The 25,923-nt window shown below is 37.9% G+C and overlaps 1 protein-coding gene across 1 annotated transcript in view; it reads right to left on the bottom strand.

The window, feature by feature from the left end:
* ANKFN1 (ankyrin repeat and fibronectin type III domain containing 1) overlaps positions 1–25,923 on the bottom strand; it is a 138,748-nt gene that overhangs the window by 98,802 nt on the left and 14,023 nt on the right. Inside the window, exons 3-4 of the mRNA XM_059907590.1 lie at positions 23,408–23,602; positions 21,529–21,642 (exon numbers count right to left, since the gene is read on the bottom strand). Of these exons, the coding sequence (XP_059763573.1) occupies positions 21,529–21,642; positions 23,408–23,602 (309 nt within the window). The remainder of the gene's footprint in view (positions 1–21,528; positions 21,643–23,407; positions 23,603–25,923) is intronic.

Genomic DNA, 25,923 nt, shown 5'->3' with positions numbered 1-25,923 from the left:
GTGGGATGAATGTCCCTAAACCAAATGCACATTTTTAGAATTTAAACCACTTTGTAGAATATCCTAAACCCTTCCTTTGTCAATGGACAACTCTTTTTTGGCAATCAACAGTTTGACCTAAGTTCTCCTGACCAATTGTTTCACTCCATCAGTGTAGTCCTTAGCACAGACTTAATCAGAAGTAGAAATGGTTGATCGGAATAGAAGAGATTTAACTCCATTTGTTTAGATTCGGTTCATGTGTGTGCAGCACTTCTGTGTGCCCTGTGCTCATCATTCATGGATGTGTTTCCACTTACCACCTGGGATGGGGATTAGGCAGGGGCGATGGATTCTCAACTTATTTAGATGCTCTTTCTTGTAAATGAGAGCTCCTTCACTCATTATGCCTCCCCTCCTTTTCTTAATTTTATTTTTCTTTTCTTTGGGGATGGGGTAGAGTGGTAGAATAGGAGAGTTTTAATATTATTTCCCACGTCCACATTTAGCTATTTACAACTGTGTGACTCAGAAGTGATAGAAAAATCAAGACTGATTTTAAAATGGAGGAAAAATTACCCTTTTTATAAAGGGTTAAAGAATGATTACTGTATTAGATTTTAATTTCAAAAAATCAAAATTTCTTTTGTAGATGTGTTCCTGTTTGCTAACTTTCATGGCTGCATTTGAACCCAACTTGATGTTTTGAGAATTTTTATACATATGCAAACCCTTGTCTTAAATACATCCAATAATTATACTGCTTAATTTTAAAAAAATGGAGGAAAAATTAGTAGAACTCTCCTTTTAAGAAATATTCCGAAGTGCAGGAAAGACTCTAAATACAGAGATGTTCATGACAGCAGCACTTATAATAGTGAAATAGTTGGAAGCAACTTGAATAGCCAACAATCAAGAAAATATAGATATATTCCATATAATGGTAAATATGGATTAAAACAGTGCTTCAAAGCAAAAGTTGTAACGTGGGGATGTGACGAGGAAAAGGCAGTACAGTATAGTCATTAAGAGTAGAGGCTCTGGGATCGATGACTGAGGTTCTGTTGAACTCTGGCGTGGCTATAGGACCTTCAGCAAGTTCCTCTCTTTGCCTTAGGTTCCCCATTCATGAGGAGAAGATGATAATTATACCTATTCTGTCGGGCTGTATGAGGTTTAGAAGAAGCAATGCTTGTAAAGCCTTGACCCAGTGCCTGGTACATGGCTTGACAAATGTTCACCATTATTATTAAATATATTATATCAGATTTAATGGATATGTCAAGAAATACTGGACATTCCTTCAAGGAGTAGATTTCTTTGAGATGTAGGATTAAGGGTGAGTGATTTGTTTCTTTGTTTAAAATTTCTGTTCTTTGCAATGTTCTGTAATTATTATGCTTGATTTTCCTTTTGTCCTTCCACCCTCTTTTCACCCCAGAAGTTTTTTTTTACCTTTACTGTGCTGCTCTGTGTTCCTCTGGGGGCTGACCTTTGTGGATACATCCCCCAGGGCCTTTTGCCCCCCAGCTTCTAGTTGGGCTCATCCAGTGCCTCAGTCTGGTGGTAGGTGTGTCCTTTCGCACAGCAACTCCTGACTGGTGTCCCCACTCCAGCTTTGCCCCTTACCCCTTCAGGAGCAGGGGTGATAACAGCTTCCCAATGTTGCGAGTCCTGCATGCTTTGCTATCTCTTGTTCATTTATGGGCCCTGATCAATCCTCTGTAAATAATCCCTTTCCTCAAAATTCAAGCTGAGTGTGTTTTCTGCTGGGACCCTGGATGATACAAGGAGCATACATAATTTTTATAATTGGAAAATTTGTACTTAAGCACAAAGGACCACCCCCGCCTCCCACCTCCCAAAAGGAAGCACTCTTCACGACGTGGAGAGGCCTCTCAGTTTCCAGACTTCAGGGTGATTATTTTTGTTTCATTTTTGAGCCCTCACATGAAATTAGGCTTTAGGCTAGAACACCTATTTCTTAGAAAAACACACTTTCTCCTGGAGAGAAATTCTAGAAAGCAGTCGCGGGCTATTGACAAACTATAATGCTGCAAAGGGTTCTGGCCAAAAAGGAATCAAGGGAAAATCTCCATGGGGAGAAGGTGGCTCGGGAAGTGGCTCATCATCTGTAGTGCCAGCTGTAGTGCCAGCTGTGTGCCCAGTTGGGCAGTCATGGACAGAGCTGTGCCTTGAGTGGAGACCTGCCTCTGTGGCCACTGGAAACTCACCAGCCCCTGTGGCGTCTGGGCTCAGCAGCTGCCAGGCTCCCAGGGGGTAAGTGATACAGTTTGTTCAGTCCGGGGGTGGGTATGGTGGTAGGAGGTGGTGATGGGGCTGGTTGACGGGGAAAGCGGGGCTTGTCACGTTACGGTGCACGGCTCCACTGTTAGATCTCGATTGACAGGCTGACTTTTCCTCAGGAGGAAGTGTGGGGAAGAATCTCACAGTTGCAAGGCAATAAAGAGCTGCCTGGTGGGCCTCCCTCTCCGCCAAGAGGCTTCGTGGCTCCAAAGTTCCAGAGGGGTGTGCGACGGGGAGGAGGGAGAAATAAGCTGCTGTACGCAATAGTGATGTGATCACCCTTGCAGAAACTTTCCAGTGGCAAGTGTGTTGAAGACAGCGAGCTTAGGGGAGCCAGCATAGTACAGAAGAATGAAACTGAAGGCAAGGGGAGGGGCTCTGAGAAGAGAACTATAAACTACTTATAAAGGACAGGGATGAAGGGTGAGGCTCAATAGAAGAGGGGGTTGGACAAAGCCAGTTAAAAACTCCAGCCTCAACACTTTGGTCAGTGACAGGCCCTATTTTCCTTATACTGCGAACTGAATTCTTACGTGAGTGAGCTTAATTTTCTACACTAACCTCTAAGCCCCATTATCAAGGGGACTGTGTTTATTGTGTTCATTGTGACAATGAATTAATTGACTACCCATCATAAAAATGTTGAGCCCTGTGCCAAGTTCTAGGAACACAGAGATAAAAAGTCCCTGTTCACATGAGGCTTACAGTCTGAAGGGAGGGATAGGTATCAAAAACATGACCACACATTAACAACCTAGCTGCATATTAGAGCCATCTCATGGCTCTTGAAAAATATCTATGCTTGGATTCCTACCCTGCAAAGACTCAGATTTGATTGGTCTTGGAATCGACCCTGGTATGGATCCTAAATGACTCTATTGTTCGACTTAGTCTGAGAATTCCTGTTCTAAATACTCTCAGGGTTTCATGAAACATTATTCCCATGAAACATCCAATGATGCTCAAGTTAAATTTGGGAAATAATTTATTATATGTATTAGATATTGAAGACTCCAATAAGTTCTATAGTAAAGAAACCTATTTAAACTTAAAAATATATCACAGAAGTAGAGGTGTTTGCAAGCCGAGACCACTACTTTGGAGAAAAGGTGAAAGACATGATAGAACTTATAATAGGCCTGATTTATATTAAATACTTGAAAATGCTTCCCTGAAGAAACTACTTATAATAGAGCCATGAGCAATCAGTGGGCAGAGAATGGGAGAGCAGTGTTCTAGGCAGAGGGATCATTGTTTTTTTAATTGAAGTGTAGTTGATTTACAATGTTTTGTTAGTTTCTGGTGTACAGCAAAGTGATTCAGTTATACATTTATATATATATATATGTATATATATTCTTTTTCATATTCTTTTCCATTATGGTTTGTCCCAGGAGATCGGATAGAGTTCCCTGTGCTGTGCAGTAGGACCTTGTTACATTTAGACCTATTCTAAACATAATAGTTTGCATCTACCAACCCCAAACTCCCAGTCCATCCCTCCCCCACGCCCCTCCCCCCTTGGCAACCACAAGTCTGATCTCTGTGTCTGTGAGTCTGTTTCTGTTTCATAAATAAGTTCATTGTGTCGTATTTGGATTCCACATGTAAGTGATATCATATGGTATTTGTCTTTCTCTTTCTGACTTAGTTCACTTCGTATGATAATTTCTAGGACCATCCATATTGCTGCAAATGGCATTATTTTGTTCTTTTTTATGATTGAGTAATATTCCATTGTATGTATATATGTGTGTGTGTGTATGTGTGTGTGTATATATATATATTACATCTTCTTTATCCATTCATCTGTCGATGGCACATTAAGGTTGCTTCCATGTCTTGGTTATTGTAAATAGTGCTGCTGTGAACATTGGGGTGCATGTATCTTTTCGAATTAGTTTTCTCCAGATATATGCCCAGGAGTGGGATTGCTGGATCATATGGCAACTCGATTTTTAGTTTTTTAGGGAACCTCCATACTGTTTTCCATAGTGGCTGCACCAGTTTACATTCTCACTAACAGTGTAGGAGGGTTCCCTTTTCTGCACACCCTCTCCAGCATTTGTTTTTTGTACACTTTTTGTTTTTTAAGCAAAAAAGAAATTTATTGGAGGGATTTCTGGGACCTCACAAAATTGACAAGAAAGCTGAAGCACCAGACATGAAAAATGTGCAAGAGTGAAGAGGTCAGGCAGCTGAAAGCACAGCCGAGGTCAGGCCCCAGGAGCAGTATGAATGGGAAACCACTTGGCTCTGCTGCTACCACCATAAAAATCTCCAACTGTTTCAGGTTCTTTGTGTCACCAGGTCAAGCTTCAAGTCCTAGGTGGGGGCATCCAGTTGACTAAACTTAAAACATTCCCACAGCCAGGGAGAAGGAAAGAGAAGACATCCTCTTTTTAGGTTTTTTTTTTTTTTTTTTAATGGGAAGTGGAGTCCTGCAATTCACTTAATTTGTGACTTATTTCAAGTAGCAGAAGTGTTCATATGCCAGATAATCCTCCTCCATTTTGGAATAGTAGACCAATTTCCACTTGGTAGTCAGGATCAGTTATGCCAGCTAACACCATAATTCCCTCCTTTGCCTGTTGTTCCAGAAGCATGAGGAATCTGACGTTCTTGAGTGGCAGCTTTAACTTCCAATTCAGTGGAATCATGGTTATATTACCTGGTGGAAACATTCTTCCTTCTAGAATTAAAACCACTACAAAAACTCCTCAAATCACAAAGGAAGCCAGCAGCATAGAAAGCAAAGAGGAAATGATCTGCTAATATTGGAGGGTCTCCTGGAGAGGTGGAGGGCAGCTGTGGCCCATTGCATGGACAAAGACACAGGCAGTGGCAGCCCTGGGAAGTTCTCATTGGTGTGAGTCCTCTCAGAGGCCGCCATTTTCTTAAGACCTGGCCCCACCCCTATTTGTACATCTCACACCAGTCAGAATGGCCATCATTAAAAAGTGTGCAAATAGGGGTGGGGCCAGGTCTTAAGAATATGGCGGCCTCTGAGAGGGCTCACACCAATGAGATTTGAATTTCTCTAATAACCAGTGATGTTGAACATCTTTTCATGTGCCTGTTGGCCATCTGTATGTCTTCTTTGGATAAATGTCTATTTAGGTCTTCTGCCCATTTTTTGATTGGGTAGATTTTTTTTGTTATTGAGTTGTATGAGCTGTTTGTATATTTTGGATATTAATCCCTTGTTGGTTGCATCATTTGCAAATATTTTCTCCCAGTCCATAGGTTATCTGTTCATTTTTTTTTTTGAATTTTATTTTATTTTTTATACAGCAGGTTCGTATTAGCTATCTATTTAATACATATTAGTGTATATATGTCAATCCCAATTTCCCAATTCATCGCACACCCCACCTCCCCTGCTTTCCCCCCTTGGTGTCCATATGTTTGTCCTCTACATCTGTGTCTCTATTTCTGCCTTGCATACTGGTTCCTCTGTACCATTTTTCTAGATTCCACATATATGCGTTAATATATATTGGTTTTTCTCTTTATGATTTACTTCACTCTGTGTGACAGTCCCTAGGTCCATCCACGTCTCTACAAATGACCCAATTTCGTTCCTTTTTATGGCTGAGTAATATTTCATTGCATATATGTACCACATCTTCTTTATCCATTTGTCTACTGATGGGCATTTAGGTTGCTTCCATGACTGGGCTGTTGTAAATAGTGCTGCAGTGAACATTGGGGTGCATGTGTCTTTTTGAATTATGGTTTTCTCTGGGTATATATATGCCCAGTAGTGGGATTGCTGTGTCATATGGTATTTCTATTTTTAGTTTTTTAAGGAACCTCCATACTGTTCTCCATAGTGGCTGTATCAATTTACATTCCCGCCAGCAGTGCAAGAGGGTTCCCTTTTCTCCACACCCTCTCCAGCATTTGTTGTTTGTAGATTTTCTGATGTTGCCCATTCTAACAGGTGTGATATGATACCTCATTGTAGTTTTGATTTGCATTTCTCTAATAATTAGTGATGTTGAGCAGCTTTTCATGTTCCTCTTGGCCATCTGTATGTCTTCTTTGGAGAAATGTCTATTTAAGTCTTCTGCACATTTTTTGATTGGGTTGTTTTTTTTTAATATTGAGCTGCATGAGCTCAATATATATATTTATATATGTAAATATTTATATATTTTGGAGATTAATCCTTTGTCCTTTGATTCATTTGCAAATATTTTCTCCCAGTCTGAGGGTTGTCTTTTCGTCTTGTTTATAGTTTCCTTTGCTGTGAAGTTTCATTAGGTCCCATTTGTTTATTTTTGTTTTTATTTCCATTACTCTAGAAGGTGGGTCAAAAAAGATCTTGCTCTGATTTATGTCAAAGAGTGTTCTTCTTTTGTTTTCCTCTAAGAGTTTTATAATGTCCGGTCTTAACATTTAGGTCTTTAATCCATTTTGAGTTTATTTTTGTGTATGGTGTTAGGGAGTTTTCTAATTTCATTCTTTTGCATGTAGCTGCCCTGTTTTCCAGCACCACTTATTGAAGAGACTGTCTTTTCTCCATTGTATATCCTTGCCTCCTTTGTCATAGATTAGTTGACCATAGGTGCATGGGTTTATCTCTGGGCTTTCTATCCTGGTCCATTGATCTATATTTCTGTTTTTGTGCCAGTACCATATTGTCTTGATTACTGTAGCTTTGTAGTATAGTCTGAAGTCAGGGAGTCTGATTCCTCCAGCTCCATTTTTCTCCCTCAAGATTGCTTTGGCTCTTTGGGGTCTTTTGTGTCTCCATGCAAATTATAAGATTTTTTTTGTTCTAGTTCTGTACAAAATGCCATTAGCAATTTGATAGGGATTGCATTGCATCTGTAGATTGCTTTGGGTAGTTTACTCATTTTCACAGTACTGATTCTTCCAATCCAAGAACATGGTATATCTCTCCATCTGTTTGTGTCATCTTTGATTTCTTTCATCAGCATCTTATAGTTTTCTGAGTACAGGTCTTTTACCTCCTTAGTAGGTTTATTCCTAGGTATTTTATTCTTTTTGTTGCAGTGGTGAATGGGATTGTTTCCTTAATTTCTCTTTCTGACCTTTCATTGTTAGTGTATAGGAATGCAAGAGATTTCTGTTCATTAATTCTGTATTCTGCAACTTTACCAAATTCATTGATTAGCTCTAGCAGTTTTCTGGTGTCATCTTTGGGATTATCTACATATAGTATCATATCATCTGAAAACAGTGACAGTTTTACTTCTTCTTTTCCAATTTGTATTCCTTTTATTTCTTTTGCTTCTAGGCTAGGACTTCCAAAGCTATATTGAATCATAGTGGTGAGAGTGGACATCCTTGTCTTGTTCCTGATCTTAGAGGAAATGCTTTCAGTTTTTCACCATTGAGAATGATGTTTGCTGTGGGTTTGTCATATATGGCGTTTATTATGTTGAGGTAGGTTCTCTCTGTGCCCACTTTCTGGAGAGTTTTTATCATAAATGGGCGTTGAATTTTGTCAAAAGCCTTTTCTGCATCTATTGAGATGATCATATGGCTTTTATTCTTCAGTTTGTTAATATGGTGTATCACATTGATTGATTTGCATATATTGAAGAACCCTTGCATCCTTGGGATAAATCCCACTGGATCATGGTGTATGATCTTTTTAATGTGTTGTTGGATTCTGTTTGCTAGTATTTTGTTGAGGAATTTTGCATATATATTCATCACTGATTTTGGTCTCTAATTTTCTTTTTTTGTAGTATCTTTGTCTGGTTTTTGTATCAGGGTGATGATGGCCTTGAAGAATGAGGTTGGGAGTGTTCCTTCCTCTGAAATTCTTTGGAAGAGTTTGAGAAGGATGGGCGTTAGCTTTTCTCTAAATGTTTGATAGAATTCACCTGTGAAGCCATCTGGTCCTGGATTTTGTTTGTTGGAAGATTTTTAATCACAGTTTCAATTTCATTACTTGTGATTGGTCTGTTCATATTTTCTATTCCTGGTTCAGTCTTGGAAGGTTATACCTTTCTAAGAATTTGTCCTTTTCTCCAGGTTGTCCATTTTATTGGCATAGAGTTGCTTGTAGTAGTCTCTTATGATGCTTTGTACTTCTGCGGTGTCCATTGTAACTTTTCCTTTTTCATTTCTAATTTTATTGATTTGAGTCCTCTCCCTCTTTTTCTTGATGAGTCTGGCTAAAGGTTAATCAATTTTGTTTATCTTCTCAGAGAACCAGCTTTTAGTTTTATTGATCTTTGCTATTGTTTTCTTTGTTTCTATTTCATTTATTTCTGCTCTGATCTTTATGAATTCTTTCCTTCTACTAACTTTGGGTTTTGTTTGTTCTTCTTTCTCTAGTTCCTTTAGGTGTACGGTTAGATTGTTTATTTGAGATTTTTCTTGTTTCTTGAGATAGGATTGTATTGCTGTACACTTCCCTCTTAGAACTGCTTTTGCTGCATCCCATGCGTTTTGGATCATCGTGTTTTCATTGTCATTTGTCTCTAGGTATTTTTTGTTTTCCTCTTTGATTTCGTCATTGACTTCTTGGTTATTTTGTAAAGTATTGTTTAGACTCCATGTGTTTGTGTTTTTTACGGTTTTTTTCCCTATAATTTATTTCTAATCTCAAAGCGTTGTGGTCGGAAAAGTTGCTTGATATGATTTCAATGTTCTTAAATTTACCGAGGCTTGATTTGTGATCCAAGATGTGATCTATCCTGGAGAACGTTCCATGTGCACTTGAGAAGAAAGTGTAATCTGCTGTTTTTGGATGGAATGTCCTATAAATATCAGTTAAATCTATCTGGTCTATTGTGGCATTTAAAGCTTGTGTTTCCTTATTAATTTTCTGTCTCGATTATCTGCACATTGGTGTAAGTGAGGTGTTAATGTCCTCCACTATTATTGTGTTACTGTCGATTTCTTCATTTATAGCTGTTAGCTTTTGCCTTATGTATTGAGGTGCTCCTATGTTGGGTGCATATATATTTATAATTGTTATATCTTCTTCTTGGATTGATCCCTTGATCATTATGTACTGTCCTTCCTTGTCTCTTGTAACATTCTTTATTTTAAAGTCATTTTATCTGATATGAGTATTGCTACTCCAGTTTTCTTTTGATTTCCATTTGCATGGAATATCTTTTACCATCCCCACACTTTCAGTCTGTATGTGTCCCTAGGTCTGAAGTGGGTCTCTTGTAAATAGCATATATATTGGTCTTGTTTTTTTATCCATTCAGCGAGTCTGTGTCTTTTGCTTGGAGCATTTAATCCATTCACATTTAAGGAAATTATCGATAGGTGTGTTCCTGTTACCATTTTCTTAATTGTTTTGGGTTTGTTTTTGTAGGTCCTTTTCTTCTCATGTGTTTCCCACTTAGAGAAGTTCCTTTAGCATTTGTGGTATGGTTTTGGTTGTGCTGAATTCTCTTAGCTTTTGCATGTCTGTAAAGCTTTTGATTTCTCCATCGAATCTGAATGAGATCTTTGCCAGGCAGAGCAATATTGGTTGTAGGTTCTTCCCTTTCATCACTTTAAATATATCATGCCACTCCCTTCTGGCTTGTAGAGTTTCTGCTGAGAAGTCAGCTGTTAACCTTATGGGAATTCCCTTGTATGTTATTTGTCGTTTTTCCCTGTTGCTTTTAATAATTTGTCTTTAATTTTTGTCAGTTTGATTACTAAATGTCTTGGTGTGTTTCCCCTTGGGTTTATCCTTCCTGGGACTCTTCTGCACTTCCTGGACTTGGGTGGCTATTTCCTTTCCCATGTGAGGGAAATTTTTGACAAAAATCTTTTCAAATATTTTCTCAGGTCCTTTCTCTCTCTCTTCTCCTTCTGGGACCCCTATAATGTGAATGTTGGTGCATTTAATGTTGTCCCAGAGGTCTCTTAGGCTGTCTTCATTTCTTTTTATTCTTTTTTCTTTATTCTGTTCTGTGGCAGTAAATTCCACCATTCTGTCTTCCAGGTCACTTATCCGTTCTTCTGCCTCAAGTATTCTGCTATTGATTCTTTCTAAGGTATTTTTCATTTCAATTTTTGTGTTGTTCATCTCTGTTTGTTTGTTCTTTAATTCTTCTAGGTGTTTGTTAAACATTTCTTGCATTCTCTCAATCTTTGCCTCCATTCTTATTCCGAGGTCCTGGATCATCTTCACTATCATTATTCTGAATTCTTTTTCTGGAAGGTTGCCTATCTCCACGTCATTTAGCTTTTTTTCTGGGGTTTTATCTTGTTCCTTCATTTGGAACATAGTCCTCTGCCTTTTCATCTTGTCTATCTTTCTGTGAATGTGGTTTTCATTCCACAGGCTGCAGGGTTGTAGTACTTGTTGCTTCTGCTCTCTGCCCTCTGGTGGATGAGGCTTTTCTGAGAGGCTTGTGCAAGTTTCCTGATGGGAGGGACTGGTGGTGGGTAGAGCTGGGTTTTGCTCTGGTGGGCAGAGCTGAGTAAAACTTTAATCTGCTTGTCTGCTGATGGGTGGGGCTGAGTTCTTTCCCTGTTGGTTGTTTGGCCTGAGGCGACCCAGCAGTGGAGCCTACAGGCTCTTTGGTGGGGCTAATGGTGGACTCTGGGAGGGCTCATGCCAAGGAGTCCTTCCCAGAACTTCTGCTGCCAGTGTCCTTGTACCCGTAGTGAGCCACAGCCACCCCCACCTCTGCAGGAGACCCTCCCACACTAGCAGGTAGGTCTGGTTCCGTCTCCTACAGGGTCACTGCTCCCCTGGTACCTGGTACGTGCACTACTTTGTGTATGCTCTCCAAGAGTGGAGTCTCTGTTTCCCCCAGACCTGTCAAAGTCCTGCAGTCAAATCCTGCTAGGCTTCAAAGTCTGATTCTCTGGGAATTCCTCCTCCTGTTGCCAGACGCCCAGGTTGGGAAGCCTGATGTGGGGCTCAGAACCTTCACTCCTGTGGGTGGACTTCTGTTGTATAATTGTTTTCCAGTTTGTGAGTAGCCCACCCAGCAGTTATGGGATTTGATTTTACAGTGATTGCGCCCCTCCTACCATCTCATTGCGGCTTCTCCTTTGTCTTTGTACATGGGGTATCTTTTTTGGTGAATTCCAGTGTCTTCCTGTTGATGATTGTTCAGCAGTTGGTTGTGATTCTGGTGCTCTCGCAAGAGGGAGTGAGCGCACGTCCTTCTGCTCCGCCATCTTGAACCAATCTCCTCTGGCCTCTTCTTCTATGCTGTTAATCTTTATAAGCCTACTGGAGGCTGGAGGAGAGAGTTCATTCCTTGGTTTCTCCAGCTTCTAGAGGCTGCTTGCATTCCTCTGCTTCTGTGTCCCTTCTTGGTGTCCGTTCATTTTGTTTTGGGTTTCCTTTGCCATGCAAAAGCTTATAAGTTTGATTAGGTCCCATTTGTTTATTTTTGCTTTTATTTCTATTGCCGTGGGAGACTGACCTAAGAAAACATTGGTATGATTTATGTCAGAGAATGTTCTGCCTGTGTTCTCTTCTCAGAGTTTTATGGTGTCATGTCTTATATTTAAGTCTGTAAGCCATTTTGAGTTTTTTTAGGTGTATGGTGTGTGGGTGTGTTCTAACTTCATTGATTTACATGTGGCTGTCCAGCTTTCCCAACACCACTTGCTGAAGAGACTGTGTTTTCTCCATTGTATATTTTTGCCTCCTTTGTCAAAGATTAATGAACTGTAAGTGTGTGGGTTTATTTCTGGGCTCTCTATTCAGTTCCACTGATCCATATGTCTGCTTTTGTGCCAGTACTATCCTGTTTTGAATACCATAGCTTTGTAGTATTATCTGAAGTCTGAGAGGGTTATGCCTCCAGCTTGTTCTTTTTCCTCAGAATTGCTTTGGCAATTCTGGATCTTTTATGGTTCCATATAAATTTTAGGATTATCTGTTCTAGTTCTGTGCAAAATGTTATGGGTAATTTGATAGGGATTGCATTAAATCTGTAGATTGCTTTATCAATGTTTTTTATTTCTCAGCATATAAGTCTTTCACCTTGGTAAGGTTTAGTTCTAAGTATTTTTTAATGTGATTTTATGTGATTTTTATGTGATTTTACTTGCTCTTTCTGTTATTTCATTGTTAATGTAAAGAAATGCAACAGAGTTCTGTATGTTAATCTTGTATCCTGCTACCTTGCTGAATTCGTTTATCAGTTCTAGTAGTTTTTGTGTGGAATCTTTAGGGTTTTCTATATATAATATCATATCATCTTCATATAATGACAGTTTTACCTCTTCTCTTCCAATTTGGAAACCATTATTTCTTTTCCTTGTCTGATTGCTGTGGCTAGAACTTCCAATATTATGTTGAATAAAAGTGGTGAGACTGGGCATCCTTGTCTTGTTCCAGATTTTCGTGGGAAAGCTTTCAGCTTTTCACCATTGAGCATTATGTTGGCTGTGGGTTTGTCATGAATAACTTTTATTATGTTCAGATGTGTTCCCTCTTTACCCACTTTGATAAGAGTTATTATCATGAATGGATGTTGAATTTTATCAAATGCTTTTTCTGTATCTATTGAGATGATCATGTGGTTTTTATCTTTTCTTTTGTTGGTGTGGTTTATCACATTGATTGATTTGCATATTTGGAACCATCCTTGTAACCCTGGGATGAATCCAACTTGACTGTGGTGTATGATCTTTAATTGTGTTGTTGGATTCAGTTTGGTAATATTTTGTTGAGAATTTCTGCATCTATATTTATCAAAGATATTGACTGTAATTTTCTTTTTTGGTATTTTCTTTTTCTGTTTTTGGTATCAGGGTGATAGTGGCTTCATAGAATGACTTTGGGGGTGTTCCCCCCTTTTCAATCTTTTGGAAGACTTTGAGAAGGATCAGTATAAGTTCTTCTTTGTATGTTTGGTAGAATTCCCCAGTGAAGCCATCTGGTCCTAGACTTGTTTGCAGGGAGTTTTTTTTTTTTTGTTTTAAACAGACTCTATTTCACTTCTAGTGATTGGTCTGTTCAAATTATCTGTTTCATCTTGATTCAGTTTTGGTGGACTGTATGCTTCTAGAAACTTGTCCATTTCTTCTAGATTGTCCAGTTAGTAGGCATATAATTGTTCATAGTATTCTCTTATGGTTTTTTGTATTTCTGCAGTATCAGTTGTTATTTCTCTTCTTTCATTTCTTTTTTTGTTTATTTGGGTTCTCTCTCTTTTCTTGATGAGCCTGGCCAGAGGTTTGTTGATTATGTTTACCCTTTCAAAGAATGAGTTCTTAATTTTACTGATTTTTTTCTATTTTTTTTAATCTCTATTTTATTTATTTCCTCTATGATCTTTATTATTTCCTTCCTTCCACTGACTTTAAGTTTTGCTTTTTCTAATTCTTTTAGGTGGTAGGTTAGGTTGTTTGTTTGAGATTTTTCTTGTTTTGTCAAGGAAGGTCTGAATCGCTATGAACTTTCCTCTAAGAACTGCTTTTGCTTCATCCCATAGATTTTGTATGGTTGTGTTTTCATTATCATTTGTCTCAAGGTATTTTTAATTTTGCCTTTGATTTCATCACTGACATATTGGTTTTTAGTAGCATGTTGTTTAGTCTCCATGTAATCTTTGTTTCTCATTTCTCTTTTTGTGGTTGATTTATAGTTTCATGCTGTTATGATCAGAAAAGATGCTTGCAATCATTTCTACCGTCTTAAATTTGTTGAGGGGGTGTTTTGTGTCCTAGTACATGGTCAATCCTAGAGAATGTTCCATGTGCACTTGAAAAGAATGTATATTCTGGTTTTTTGGGGTGTAATGTTCTGAAAATATCATAAGTCTAACTGTTCTGTTACATCACTTAGGATATCTGTTGCCTTATGGATTTTCTGTCTGGAAGATCTGTCCATTGATACGAGTGGGGTGTTTAAGTCTCCTATTTTATTGTATTTGGCAAAGGGATCATCACGTGCAAAGAACATGCAGCGAGGGAAATGGTTTAAGATCAGAAAGAAGGCCAATGCCACTGGAATGTAGGAGGTGAAGGGAAAAATGAAAAAGACAAGATTTCTGCCTTCAAGGAACTCCTCATACCTTAGAGAAAAACATTACAAAAACTCCTTATTACTCTATATGGATCTATGCTTTTCCAAATATAACAGGAAGAAGACATCAGTGTCAGGAATAACCCTTCACTAGCTGATATAAAAACCCAATTTCATGTTTGTCCTTACCTAGCTTACATAATTTTTTGAAATAGCAGATATGCTTTCATAAGTTGTTGGCTTAGGCTAATGCTAGTATTAGGTCATGTTTACTGAGCATACAGCGTGGCTAAGAAAGAGAACTGACTTGGAGATTGAATCAAGATGCCAAACTGACACATGCCTGCCTACCGTTTTTCTCTCCAAATCTCTTAAAAGATAAACAAGTTATGTAAAAATATATCAATTATTTAGAAAACAAAAAAGTGAGCCATACATACCCATTTCTCTCCTCCTCATTTCCTCCTTAATTTCTAGCAACCACTAATCTGTTCTTTACTTTTATAATTTTGTTATTTCAAGAGTGTTATATAAATGGAATAATACACTGTGTAGCTTTTGAGGATTGGCTTTTTTACTCAGCATAATTCTCTGGAGATTCATCCAGGATGTTGAGTATATCAATAACTTTGTTCCTCTTTATTGCTGAGTAGTATTCAATGGCATGAAGGTACCACAGTTTGTTTAACCATTCATCTGTTGAAGGACATCGGAATTGTTACCAGTTTGGGGCTATTACAAATAAAGCTGCTGTAAACATTTGTGTACAGGTTTTTATATGAACACAAAATTTTCATTTTTCTAGAATAAATGCCCAGTAGTGCAATTGGTAAGATGTATGGTATTTTCATATTTAGTTTTTTAAGAAATTGCCAAACTGTTTTTCGGAGTGCCTGTATAATTTTACATTCCCACCAGCAATGTATGGGTGATGCGATATTTCTGCATTCTGGCCATTTGGTGCTGTCACTATTCTAAATTTTTTGCTACTGTGATATGCATGTAGTAATATTTCTTTGTGGTTTTAATGAGCCTTTCCCTAATGGAAACCTAATGAGTTATTATTATACAGTGGAACATGAGCAGAGTGTATTCTGAGAGGGAAAGTAAAAACTACTCTTGGGAAAATAGGTACCACCCTGAAAGGATCATTTGAAATGAATTTTGAATAAGATAATGGTAAGTAGGGTAAGAAAGAAAAAAATATAATTAGAGATTTGAGGAAAATACATAGGAAAGGAAATATAATCAAAGTATACTACTTGAGTTTGCAATGTCAAAAACTTAAACTCATAATAGTATAAGCATTGTTGCCTTAACTAAAAATAGAAATATAATTATATTGAGAGAATAAGAAAGTGTAGATGAGTGTGGTATTGTGAGAGAGTTAAATTCTTTTCTTTTATAATTCTAATTGCATACATAAGACCGGTAATTGCTAAATCAAAAAATAGCCATAGAAGCTTATTGATTAAAGTAGACAAGTAACTATGAGAAGTAGAGGCGTTAAAAAGAGGCTGGCTCTGAGGGGAAGAAGGATGGTAATAATGGAGCAAATAAGGGTTGTTTTTTCATTATAAATAAGCCTTTCAGTACAAATATGCTTTTTAATACTATTCTTATAAGGATATATATCACTTTGGACAAAAAAAAAATTAAAAGTGTATAGAAAGAGACTCTCAGAGTAAATAAATTTAACTCTATACTTTTTACAAGAGACAAATGTATTTCAAATGTCATGGAAAGGATGAAAATAAAAAGATAGAAAAGACAGGAGGCAAATGGAACCACAGAAAGCAATGTTAATTACAAACAGAAACTGAGGCAAACAGCATTAAGCAAGACAAATAAAGCAGCTTCTCAGAGATCAAAGATTAAAGGGACAAGTACTTTAGAAAAAAACAGGGATTTAAATAACACACACACACATTCCCGCTTTATACCCAATGGGGTTTACACATTCTTTTCAAACACCAAGTATGGTACATATCCATGATTCATTGGTTAGCCACAGGTAAGAATTAAAAAAAATCTCAACAGGGTACAGTCCACATTTTAAAATTTTCTTATTGTAATATAATACAATTAGAAATTAACAATAAAACTATGGCAAAAAATATGGCCAGTTAGAAGTTTAAGATAACTCATCTAAAAACTTTGGTTGAAGTGGAAATGAAACAAATTATAAATTATTTATTAATAAGTGATCATTATAGCAATGCATTTTAAACTTTTTGGGTATGGACAAAACAGTAATCAAGGGAAAAATATAGCCTTAAAATCCATGAATTAGAAACAAAAATAAATAAAGAAGTAAATTAGGTTTTCAAAAAAAAAAAAAAAAAAACTAGGAAAGAAGTAATAAAGTAAACCCATGGAAAGCAATAGGAATTGGCAAAGCTAAAGCCAAAAATTAATAAAATAGAAAATAAGCAAGAAGCACATTTTATGAATCAAAAAAGTCAATTCTTCAAACAAACCAATAAAATAGACAAATGATCAACAATTCTAAAAAAAGGACACAAATACATGACTTTTGAGGTTCTAAAGGGTCTCTAACCACAGGGGAGATTTAAAAATTGTGTTCAACACTATATCGATAATCATAATCCAATTGAAACTTCTGTAATTTGGTAAAAGATATCTACCAGAAGATTACAGTAGACATCATACTTAATAGTAAAATATTAGATGCATGTTGACAAAAACAGGTCAGAGAGAAGAACACCTACTATCCCAGTTACTATACACAATATAATGGGAACTAGAATTCACATTGATTCTGGTTAATGAAGGAGATCTGAAAAAGAATGCAAAGTATTAGGAAGGAAGGGACAAAATGATCCTTTCTTGAAGATGAAATGACAAAAAATATTCATGAGGTGCAGGACAATCTACTGGGAAAAAAAAAGCTGTTACTAAGAGAGTTCAGTAAAGCAGTCAACTAAAGATTGTTTTAAAATTACAATAGCTCTTCTACTGTCCCACAATAGCCCATTAGAGAATATCTTGAAAAGAGAGTTCATTTATAATAGCCACAAAAACTGTAAAATATATCCAGCATGAAACTTTACAGGAAAGAAGACCAATAAATAAATAAAATTATTAAACTTTCCTGAATATGTAAAATTCAACTTTATTAGGAAGACATGTCATGGATGGGAAGTCTTTCCAAATTAATTTAGGAATATGATGGTATCTCAGTAAGATTTAAAAAATTAAACTTGACAAGCCAATTCTAAAATTCATTTTGAAGGGAACATATTACCACAGGTAGGGACTTGCTATACCAGATGTTAAAATATACTATGAAGTTATTATATGGCATTAGCATAAGTATAGGCAGATCAGTGAGACAGAGTATGTGAATACATAAACATTTCCACTTCCAGTTTACAATCCCAGAAAAAAAATATTCTCACAGGTAAGAGACACATACTAGGATTGCAACATTATATAACAGGAAAAAAATTGAAACCACCTATGTTCATCAGTGGGAGAATGATTAAATACATTATGGCATCTCTGTCTATGGAATAGCAATACTATACGGCTATTTAAAAGAATGAAGATCCAAACACACTGACATATGTATACTGTTGAACTGAAAAAAAAATCTAGCTGTGTAACTAGACAAATAGTATGATATTTATATTAGAGCACACAAACAAAACTATACATCCATGTGTATATACATATATGTGTACGTGCATCAGGAAAGGGTTTGTAAGGGTATATATTAAACTCATAACAGAGATTAACTTGGTGATAGGGATGTGACCTTGGGGGAAGGGTAAATCTCGACTTTTTTTTTGAAATTTTTATTTTTCATTGGCGTATAGTTAATTTACAGTGTTGCATTGGTTTCACGTGTACAGCAAACTGATTCAGTTATACATATACATATATCTATTCTTTTTCAGATTCTTTTCCCATTTAGGTTATTACAGAATATTGAGCAGAGTTCCCTCTGCTATGCAGTAGGTCCTTGTTTGATTATCTGTTTTATAAATAGTAGTGTGTATATGTTAATCCCAAACTCCTAATTTATCCCTCCCCACCACTTTTCCCTACAAAGGCTTTAATAATTTGCTATTAAAGCCTTTGTAGGGAGGAATTAGGGTGGCAGTTTCTAATCTGTGAGGGAACAAGATGAGAAGAGAGGTGGGGAAGGGCATCATCCAAACCAGGGTACTGCCCACATGCACTGGAACAACTACAGAGGCATCACGTCATTGGCAGACTCCAAAGTGTGACCACTTCAAGGCTTGCTTTTGAAAAAAAGCTAGAAAATAATTCATCCTGCAGATGGAAAATAGATGCTGCACTGCACCTGTTAAAGGATACCTTCCTATCCACCCCTAACCCTGCAAAGAGCAGTAAAATCACTTTTGAAAATGTTTTCTGCTTTGGGACTACTGGGAAATGACATATCCTCTGCAAATGAGAGCTCCAGGTAGGTCACCCAAGGCAGCGAGGAGAAAATGTGGAATGAAGTTCTGGCAATTGTCCAAAGCATCAACGTATCTGAAATAACTCTAGTTTCGCTCTGTAAGCCATGAAACCTGGTGAGATGGGACCAAAAGATGCAAGCACTCTTTGAGTCCAAGGAGGAAACACCTAGAAACAGACTGTAGCTCTCTTAGCTTCATTTTTCTGTTTTCAGGGAAGATGCAGGCGGAAAAGTCCAGGGGGTCTCACTCAAAACTGTTTTCTGGGTTTTAAGCTGAAATTTACACCTTTAATCTCCAAATTGTGATGGCAGTTGGCCTGGTGCATTGCCCTCGGGGCCTGAAGAAGGTGTATAAAGAGATGCTCTTTAAAATATTTCTGGATATCAACAAACTTTTTTTTGAAAAAAGAAAACCCAAACCAAACCAAAACAAAACCCAGCATGTTGATGAGTTGAGTGTAAATGAGAAGAAACAGAAGGATTCAGATTTTCTTTCAAAAACTGGCTTAAGCGTGAAGGGGGAAAACATCCAGGTGTCAAAATAGGCTTGAGGTTTTGCTGAACCCAGAAGTTCTGGGGAACAGTATGAGATGCTTTTGCCAAACCCTAAATAATGCAGGGTTAAACCTTCCCTCTAACCCATTAGATAATTGCCATTTCATTCTGTGGATTTAATTGTTTCTTCTCTTTTAACGCAAACAAAATATCCTTGTCTCAGGGTAATTTTGCTAATATTTTCATAATTATATAATTACTTCAACCCTGAATGAAAAACTGTCCTGCTGTCTCTAGGTACAGTAGTCTGGCAGCTGTTTTAAATAACCCTTGAGAGCAGTCAGGTTAAGGACTCAATTTATGACCTTATAAATTAACAGAGGGAAACCTGCTCCATAATGCAACAGACAATTCTATTTATAATGCTTAATTAAGCCCCTCCAGTCACTAACAAATCCCATTTGTGACCTTTCATTTCAACCTCCCCCAAATGCAAGTCTCCTGAGATGATAGGTGTTAATATGTGAATGTTGATAGAATTTGCTGGCATTATGGTCACATATTATTTACCTGATGGTCTGGATAAATTAGCTCCTGATAGCTCACTAATCAAATGTAAGAAAATGTCAAGTTGGGCAGCATTGATGAAACCCTTTATCAAAGCCCTGCAGAGAGGTAGAAAGAAAGGAAAATGCCCATGTCTAACATTGCCTGCAAACACTTGCTCTGAATTTCAGAAAGTCTTGGCAACCAAGAGGAAGTATCAGAATTGTATTGAAGGATGGCTGTGGGCAGCCATTCTTGGTGGCTTCATTTATTTGCTGTTGCTAGTAGCCTCAGGCTGCCTTCTCTTAGCTTGATACAGAAAACCCAAAGTGATAACCAATTCAATGCTGTTTTACCTAAGTTATTACAAACACAGTGGAGTTATCTGGAAAATTCCAAGTAACTCAGAAAGCTACAGGGTGTGGGTAGACTAATGTTTGTAGACATAGGAGTGTCTCCTGGAAACAGGCTCTAGAAGGAGAAAGGAAGCACATATACTACTTGGACATTTTTGTGGCCCAAGGGAGTAGTAGTGACCTGAACACAGAAATTCTTGGACTATGGCCTGTCATCTTGGAATATGTGCGGAGAGTCTTATCAGATTTTAGGACCATTCAGGGTATTTCCATATGTAGAATCAGCATAATGTGATACTTGTGGCTCTGCTGCGAGTCTTTAGGCAAGTCCTTAATTTCATTGCTTCAGTTTTCTCATCTGCAAAGTGGGAACCATATAGTACCTACCTTATAGGGTTGTTGTGAAGAATAAATAGAGTTAATACATATATAGGCTTTAAACAGTGCCTGGTGCGTAGTAGGCACTATGTAAGCCTTGGCTGTTATCATCATAGCATCTCCATAAAATCTTTCTCCTGTGGGCTCTCTCCTTTCCCAGTGCTGCTACAGCAGCCAGGTCAGGCTGTTGTGACCTCTCTCCTGAATAGCTTCCTAATTCATTTCCTTATTCTAAATCCATATCTCTTCCAATACATCATACACAGTGTTTGCACTTAAATCTTTGAAAAGTCTACTTCTGCTCTTGTCCCTATCTTATTCAGTGGTCCGCAGAGTTCATCACATAAAGTCTAAATTCCTTAATCTTGATTTCAAGCCTCATTCTACCCCTTCCTCCTAACCCTAAGTTTCACTTTCTAATTACATTTCACTGCTTCTTCTCACGAACCCTCCCCTGGAGCCACTGCAAGCTCCCTTACTCTCTTCTACCTGTTCTGGCATGTTCTTGCTTTTATACCTGTGCTCACTGTTCCCTCCACTTGGCGTTCACTTTCCTCCCAATATCTTCTGCTTCAAATCCCAGCTGTCCTTGAAAACCAGGCCCCATTGCCACTGCTACCCTGGGGCCTTCCTGATTCTGTCATTTAACCATCCCTCTTTCTTTTCTGACCTCCAATGTTGTTGTTTTAGTTCTTAACCCTAGTTACCTGCTATTACAGCTATTAATTTATATGCCCCCTATTTAGTACGTTCCATATCTTAGCCTCTAAGCCCTGTAAATCAAGGCTGATTCTTTAGTGTGTCCTACTCAGTCCTGTCCTGAACCGTATGCTATGCACAGAGCAGGCCCTCTGCAAACAAGAATGAAATATTAATACTAATATTAATTGAGTCTGTGACTTAGTCACTTTATTGCTCTGTGTTTGACTGTCTATGGAAATATTTCAACTCCAAAAAGTAAATAGGATGAAAAAATACCATCAGCAGGAAAAACAAACATACAAAATGCACAATTGATCCCCAAACAATGGATTGTTTTTTAAGAAGGAGCAGTAACAAAAATATTTGGAATCCAGTACCTTTATATCTGGTTACTACAGCTGCGTTGACACTAAGAGGCTCATGAAAGCTGACAGTGAGTGATGTGCTGCTGGTTACCATGAGACAAGCATTGGTTGGCACCTCAGGGGCTCCTGGGACAGAAGGAGAAGCACAAGGATCTTAATATAGCAAATCCTTTTCAAACAATGTTCCTGCCTCTTCAAAGGGTACCCTGAAACACACACTATGGAAACATTTGTTTGTAGAGCCTAATAGATTTTGCTTTTGAACATTTTCATTGGAAGTCTCAATGGCCTTTATTCATTGCCATTGTGGTCTTATTTGAGCATTAGAACATCTTCTGAAGGGGTAAATAATACCAGTTAAGCCTTCTCAAATTATCTTAGAAACACAATAGGAGATTGGGCTGGACCAGTGGAGAGGAGGCCAGAAAGTGTTAGCAGGAACCGACATTGTAGATAGAGACTGTTACATTTCATAAAGTACTTTCATGTAAATCATTTCGTTGGAGCCTTTTTGCAAGGCTGTTGGGTAGAAAGAAAGAAAGTAACAGCACTCCCACTTTTAGGATGAGGAAACTGCAACCCAAAGAGGCCAAATTACTGGTTCAAGGACACAGTGAAGACATAGCTAGGATGGAAGCCCATGGCTTCAGATGCCCAATTCTGGGCTCTTGCCAGTATGGAATGCTAACTTGCCTTGCTCTCAGGCTACTTCCAATTACATCAGGTACTATTTTTCTAAGAAAGACTTCATGGGCAAATGTCATGTCCACTAACCTCAGGTTTTAAAGGACTTCTGATCACTCTAGGTACTTTTTAACACCCAGAAGATGTTTTGTAATTTAGAAAAATTTTTAAAAATGGCATCAAGCCTAAAAATGTGACTGATTCTAGTATTAATCTGTTCTGAATGAGGTACCATAGTAAATACATTTATTGAAACAATTGCTGAATATCTTTTTTTAAAAAACGTGTATCAGCATTGCTGAAGAGATTGTTAATATTAAAAGCAACCTTTCATTAATGTTACTTAAGCTATTTGCTTCAAGAGAAAGGATTAGGCCTAGATTTGGTATTTAGTATACAATACTACAGAAAACAAGAATTTCCCTGCCTTTGGTGTTTATTTATATCACAAAGCAGAGGCAGATAATTCCCAGCCTAATGAACCTATCTTTCCCTTATGTTTAAATTTTCAAGCCTAAGTTTTAGTTTTTGTTGTTTAAATAAGATCACCTGTTGGAATAAGAGTTTACTGTTTCACAAGTGTTTGGATTTTATATGAATTTTTATATCAAGGGCGGCACTAAGCAGTACCTTCCAGTGCTAATGAGTATTATCCAGAAACAAGGCTTTTCTTAAACTAACTTTTGTTAGAACTGGTAAAGAGAATGGAAGTGCAGACAAAAGCGTAATTCATGGGTTGATTGTCCTTCTCTGTTGCCTGTATTAACTGAAGGTCAGTTTATATAAGCTGTATATAGTAGAGAGTTGAAAACAACTTAAACTGGAGCTTGAAGCAGAAACTGGACAAGTAGGCAAACAAATGGTTTTCCACCTCCACATCCCAAAATATAGGCACTTAGGGCATCAGACCATCCAAGTCATTGGGCATTAGGGTGTAGCGGGTGGAAAGTGCTAGATGAGTGTGACATGGTGGAGGGAAGCCAGCAGCACTAAAGCCTCATGGCTGTTGTCAGAGAACCTATCAGGAGCCAGAAAATCAAGCAAGACAAAAGATCCTTTTACAGCCTCCCAGAGCCCTTGCTCCACATAGGCTGACGACGGCCATCCATGACCCTGTAGAGCTGCAAAAAATCAGTGAAGGAAGGCCCGGCTGTCTCAAACCAGGGTTCAGTCTAGTTAAATGTACAAGTCCTCTGCTTATACTCACTGGCATGTTCAAAGCCTGTTTTCATGCGTCTGTAGAGTCGGTACCTCCACTCCCAAGCTTTCAGTTGTTTCTCTTTCTCTGTGTTGTCCAGGCTGAATTTTTCATTCTCCACCTGAGTAGACAGTTCACTCACCCTCTCCTGGGCTTCCTGCACCAGTGTGTTGAGGTGCATTGCTCGGCTTTCCAGGCTGACAACTGAAGGGAAAAAAACGGGGTGACTCCCTTTCTGGGGAAATGCTACTTCGTTGGCAGGATATCTGAGAGTCTACTATGGGTTTTTAAAAATGCCTGGGGAAAGTGGAATCTATGTTCATTATTAACTATCTTACTATGATAAGGTCTAATTGGTGACACAACCAGTTGATCGTACACCTAACAACTTAAGATATTCCCATTGCCCTCTGGCCCAAATAGCTGCCTAGCAGAGTTAATTAGAATTCCACTAGTATGAGGCCCACTTCTGTTTCACATTGCACACATTTGTTTCCGTGATTTTCAGAGGGAAAAACACTAAGGGGCAAAAGCTTTGTAGGACTAGGAAGGCCTTAAGAAAAGTCGTCCACGAGGCAAGTTGCATTCTGCTGAAGAATATGTTTGGTTTTTTTTGTTTTTGGTGTTTTTTGTTTGTTTGTTTTTGTAGAACCTGATTCAAATCTTCTGTTCATATATTCTTCCCAGCTCATAGAGATTTTTGTATGTGTGTCTTAGTGGTAATTTTGTTCTTGTTAATCAATTTACTTATTGCTAACAAAGTGTTCCACTATTGCTGCCCCAGTAGAGCTAGTGAGTCCTGATGGTTGGGTGACTTGGGTGTGATCAGACATTGATCTTTGATCAGTTTGATCTTTGATTGTGGTCTGATTGGAGGAATGGTTTCTGGAGATGCCCATGCCCAAGAGAGCAAGTTATACTAGCTCCTCTTGCAGAGAGAGGTTGTCAGGCTTGATATTTCTGTTTTATTCAGTGTGTGATAATCTTTATTTGATTCACATCATATTGTTTACCCAACCTTCCCTTGTGTGAGTGAACGTTCATGTCAATGATAGAACATTTCAAATTCTTATGTCAGGTTGGGAGTCTGCTTCTTACTGTTTACTCATGGCACTCATGCATGTGAGGGCCTGCCTAGGTGCTCACTTGGTCACTTCAGTGGAGCCCTTCCTGGTTGGTGACAGAGAAAGAAGACAGCCTTAGCATGGGCATGTGGTAGAGGATCATACAAATAATGAAACAGATCAGAGTCAAGTTCTGCGGATCTGTCACCAACATGTGGTTGACATTCTCTATGACCAAAACAATATTTCCCCCTGGTGGGTGGGAAAGAAATCCAACCATTTCATTCTTCAAATCCAGAGAGAAAATATTATGAAGATAATGCAAGTGAAAATTTGTTAGGTATATTTTGAAATGGAAATTAAGTGGTTATATAGTCATGTTTGCATTAATTATAGGAAACGAATACTAATTTATTATTGCCCCTGCTCACCATCAGTCTAAATTTATTTATAGATGAGGTCAATGAAAAATTAGTTGCGTCTTTTTCTTTTTCTTTCTTTTTAAAGTTGCTGTTTAGAACACTCAGGACTGTGTTTTGCTGCACATTTGTCATGGTTAATGAATGTTGCTATAGCAGTCAATCATGTACTCTAAATACTGTCACACTTTTTTTTTAAAGTCTCAGTCATGAGCCATGACAGAAAAATAAACAAACAAATATAAAGCTAAAAAACTCTTTCACTGAGCAGCTACACTATGCATAATCCCTGGGGAAGGCTAAAGGAGGCCAGAATAAATGATAATATAAGTGCTGTGGATGTAGGGAAGCAATGATGGTGTATGAACACAGAGGTTCTGGAGAAAAAAAATACACATACACACACATGGGCACATACTCCTGTGGAAAAATTGGCAATATTAGCGGCCTCAAGGTGCAATTTCCTGGAGCAGTGAGATTGACAAGTCAGTACTAAATGCTGTTAATTTAACTAACTTCAGATTAATGCTAGAGTCTGCTGTGACTGAAGCCCTCAAACACAGTCTCATTATAGCCTTGCTGGGAAGGTCCTAAATATAGGCATTGACAGTTTAAAACAAATTCGTATACATTTGTGTATTTTTAGACATAGGTTAGGCGTCAGAGTTTGTGTCACAGTTTTCAGGTTGATTAATTGACCCAGTAACTGCACCCTCTACACTCTCCCCCCCTCCTTCTTCCACTCCAAATTATGGAGAAAATGGGGGAATTGTCTTTGCTAAGTCATTCAGTGAGCTTTTTATTGAAAGCCTGATGTTTGAATTGCATGCATGCGTCAACACTTGGGTGATAGACACATGATTTATAAAAATAAATTTTTCTAATACTATGAAATCCCCCCTATTAATTTTTATATCCACAACAGTTATTACTGGTGTGAATCCAGGTGGCATTTCAGATGGACAGCTTCTCTTGAGCTATGCTTGGCTCCCCCTGGAAATTTTTCCTGCTTTTCCTAGCACAAAACATTTTGTTTCTAGAC

This window comes from Balaenoptera ricei, chromosome 20, assembly GCF_028023285.1.
Source record: "Balaenoptera ricei isolate mBalRic1 chromosome 20, mBalRic1.hap2, whole genome shotgun sequence".
Taxonomy (NCBI): domain Eukaryota; kingdom Metazoa; phylum Chordata; class Mammalia; order Artiodactyla; family Balaenopteridae; genus Balaenoptera; species Balaenoptera ricei.
Note: the sequence above shows the minus strand (reverse complement) of the source record. Positions and strands in the feature narration are given on the sequence as shown.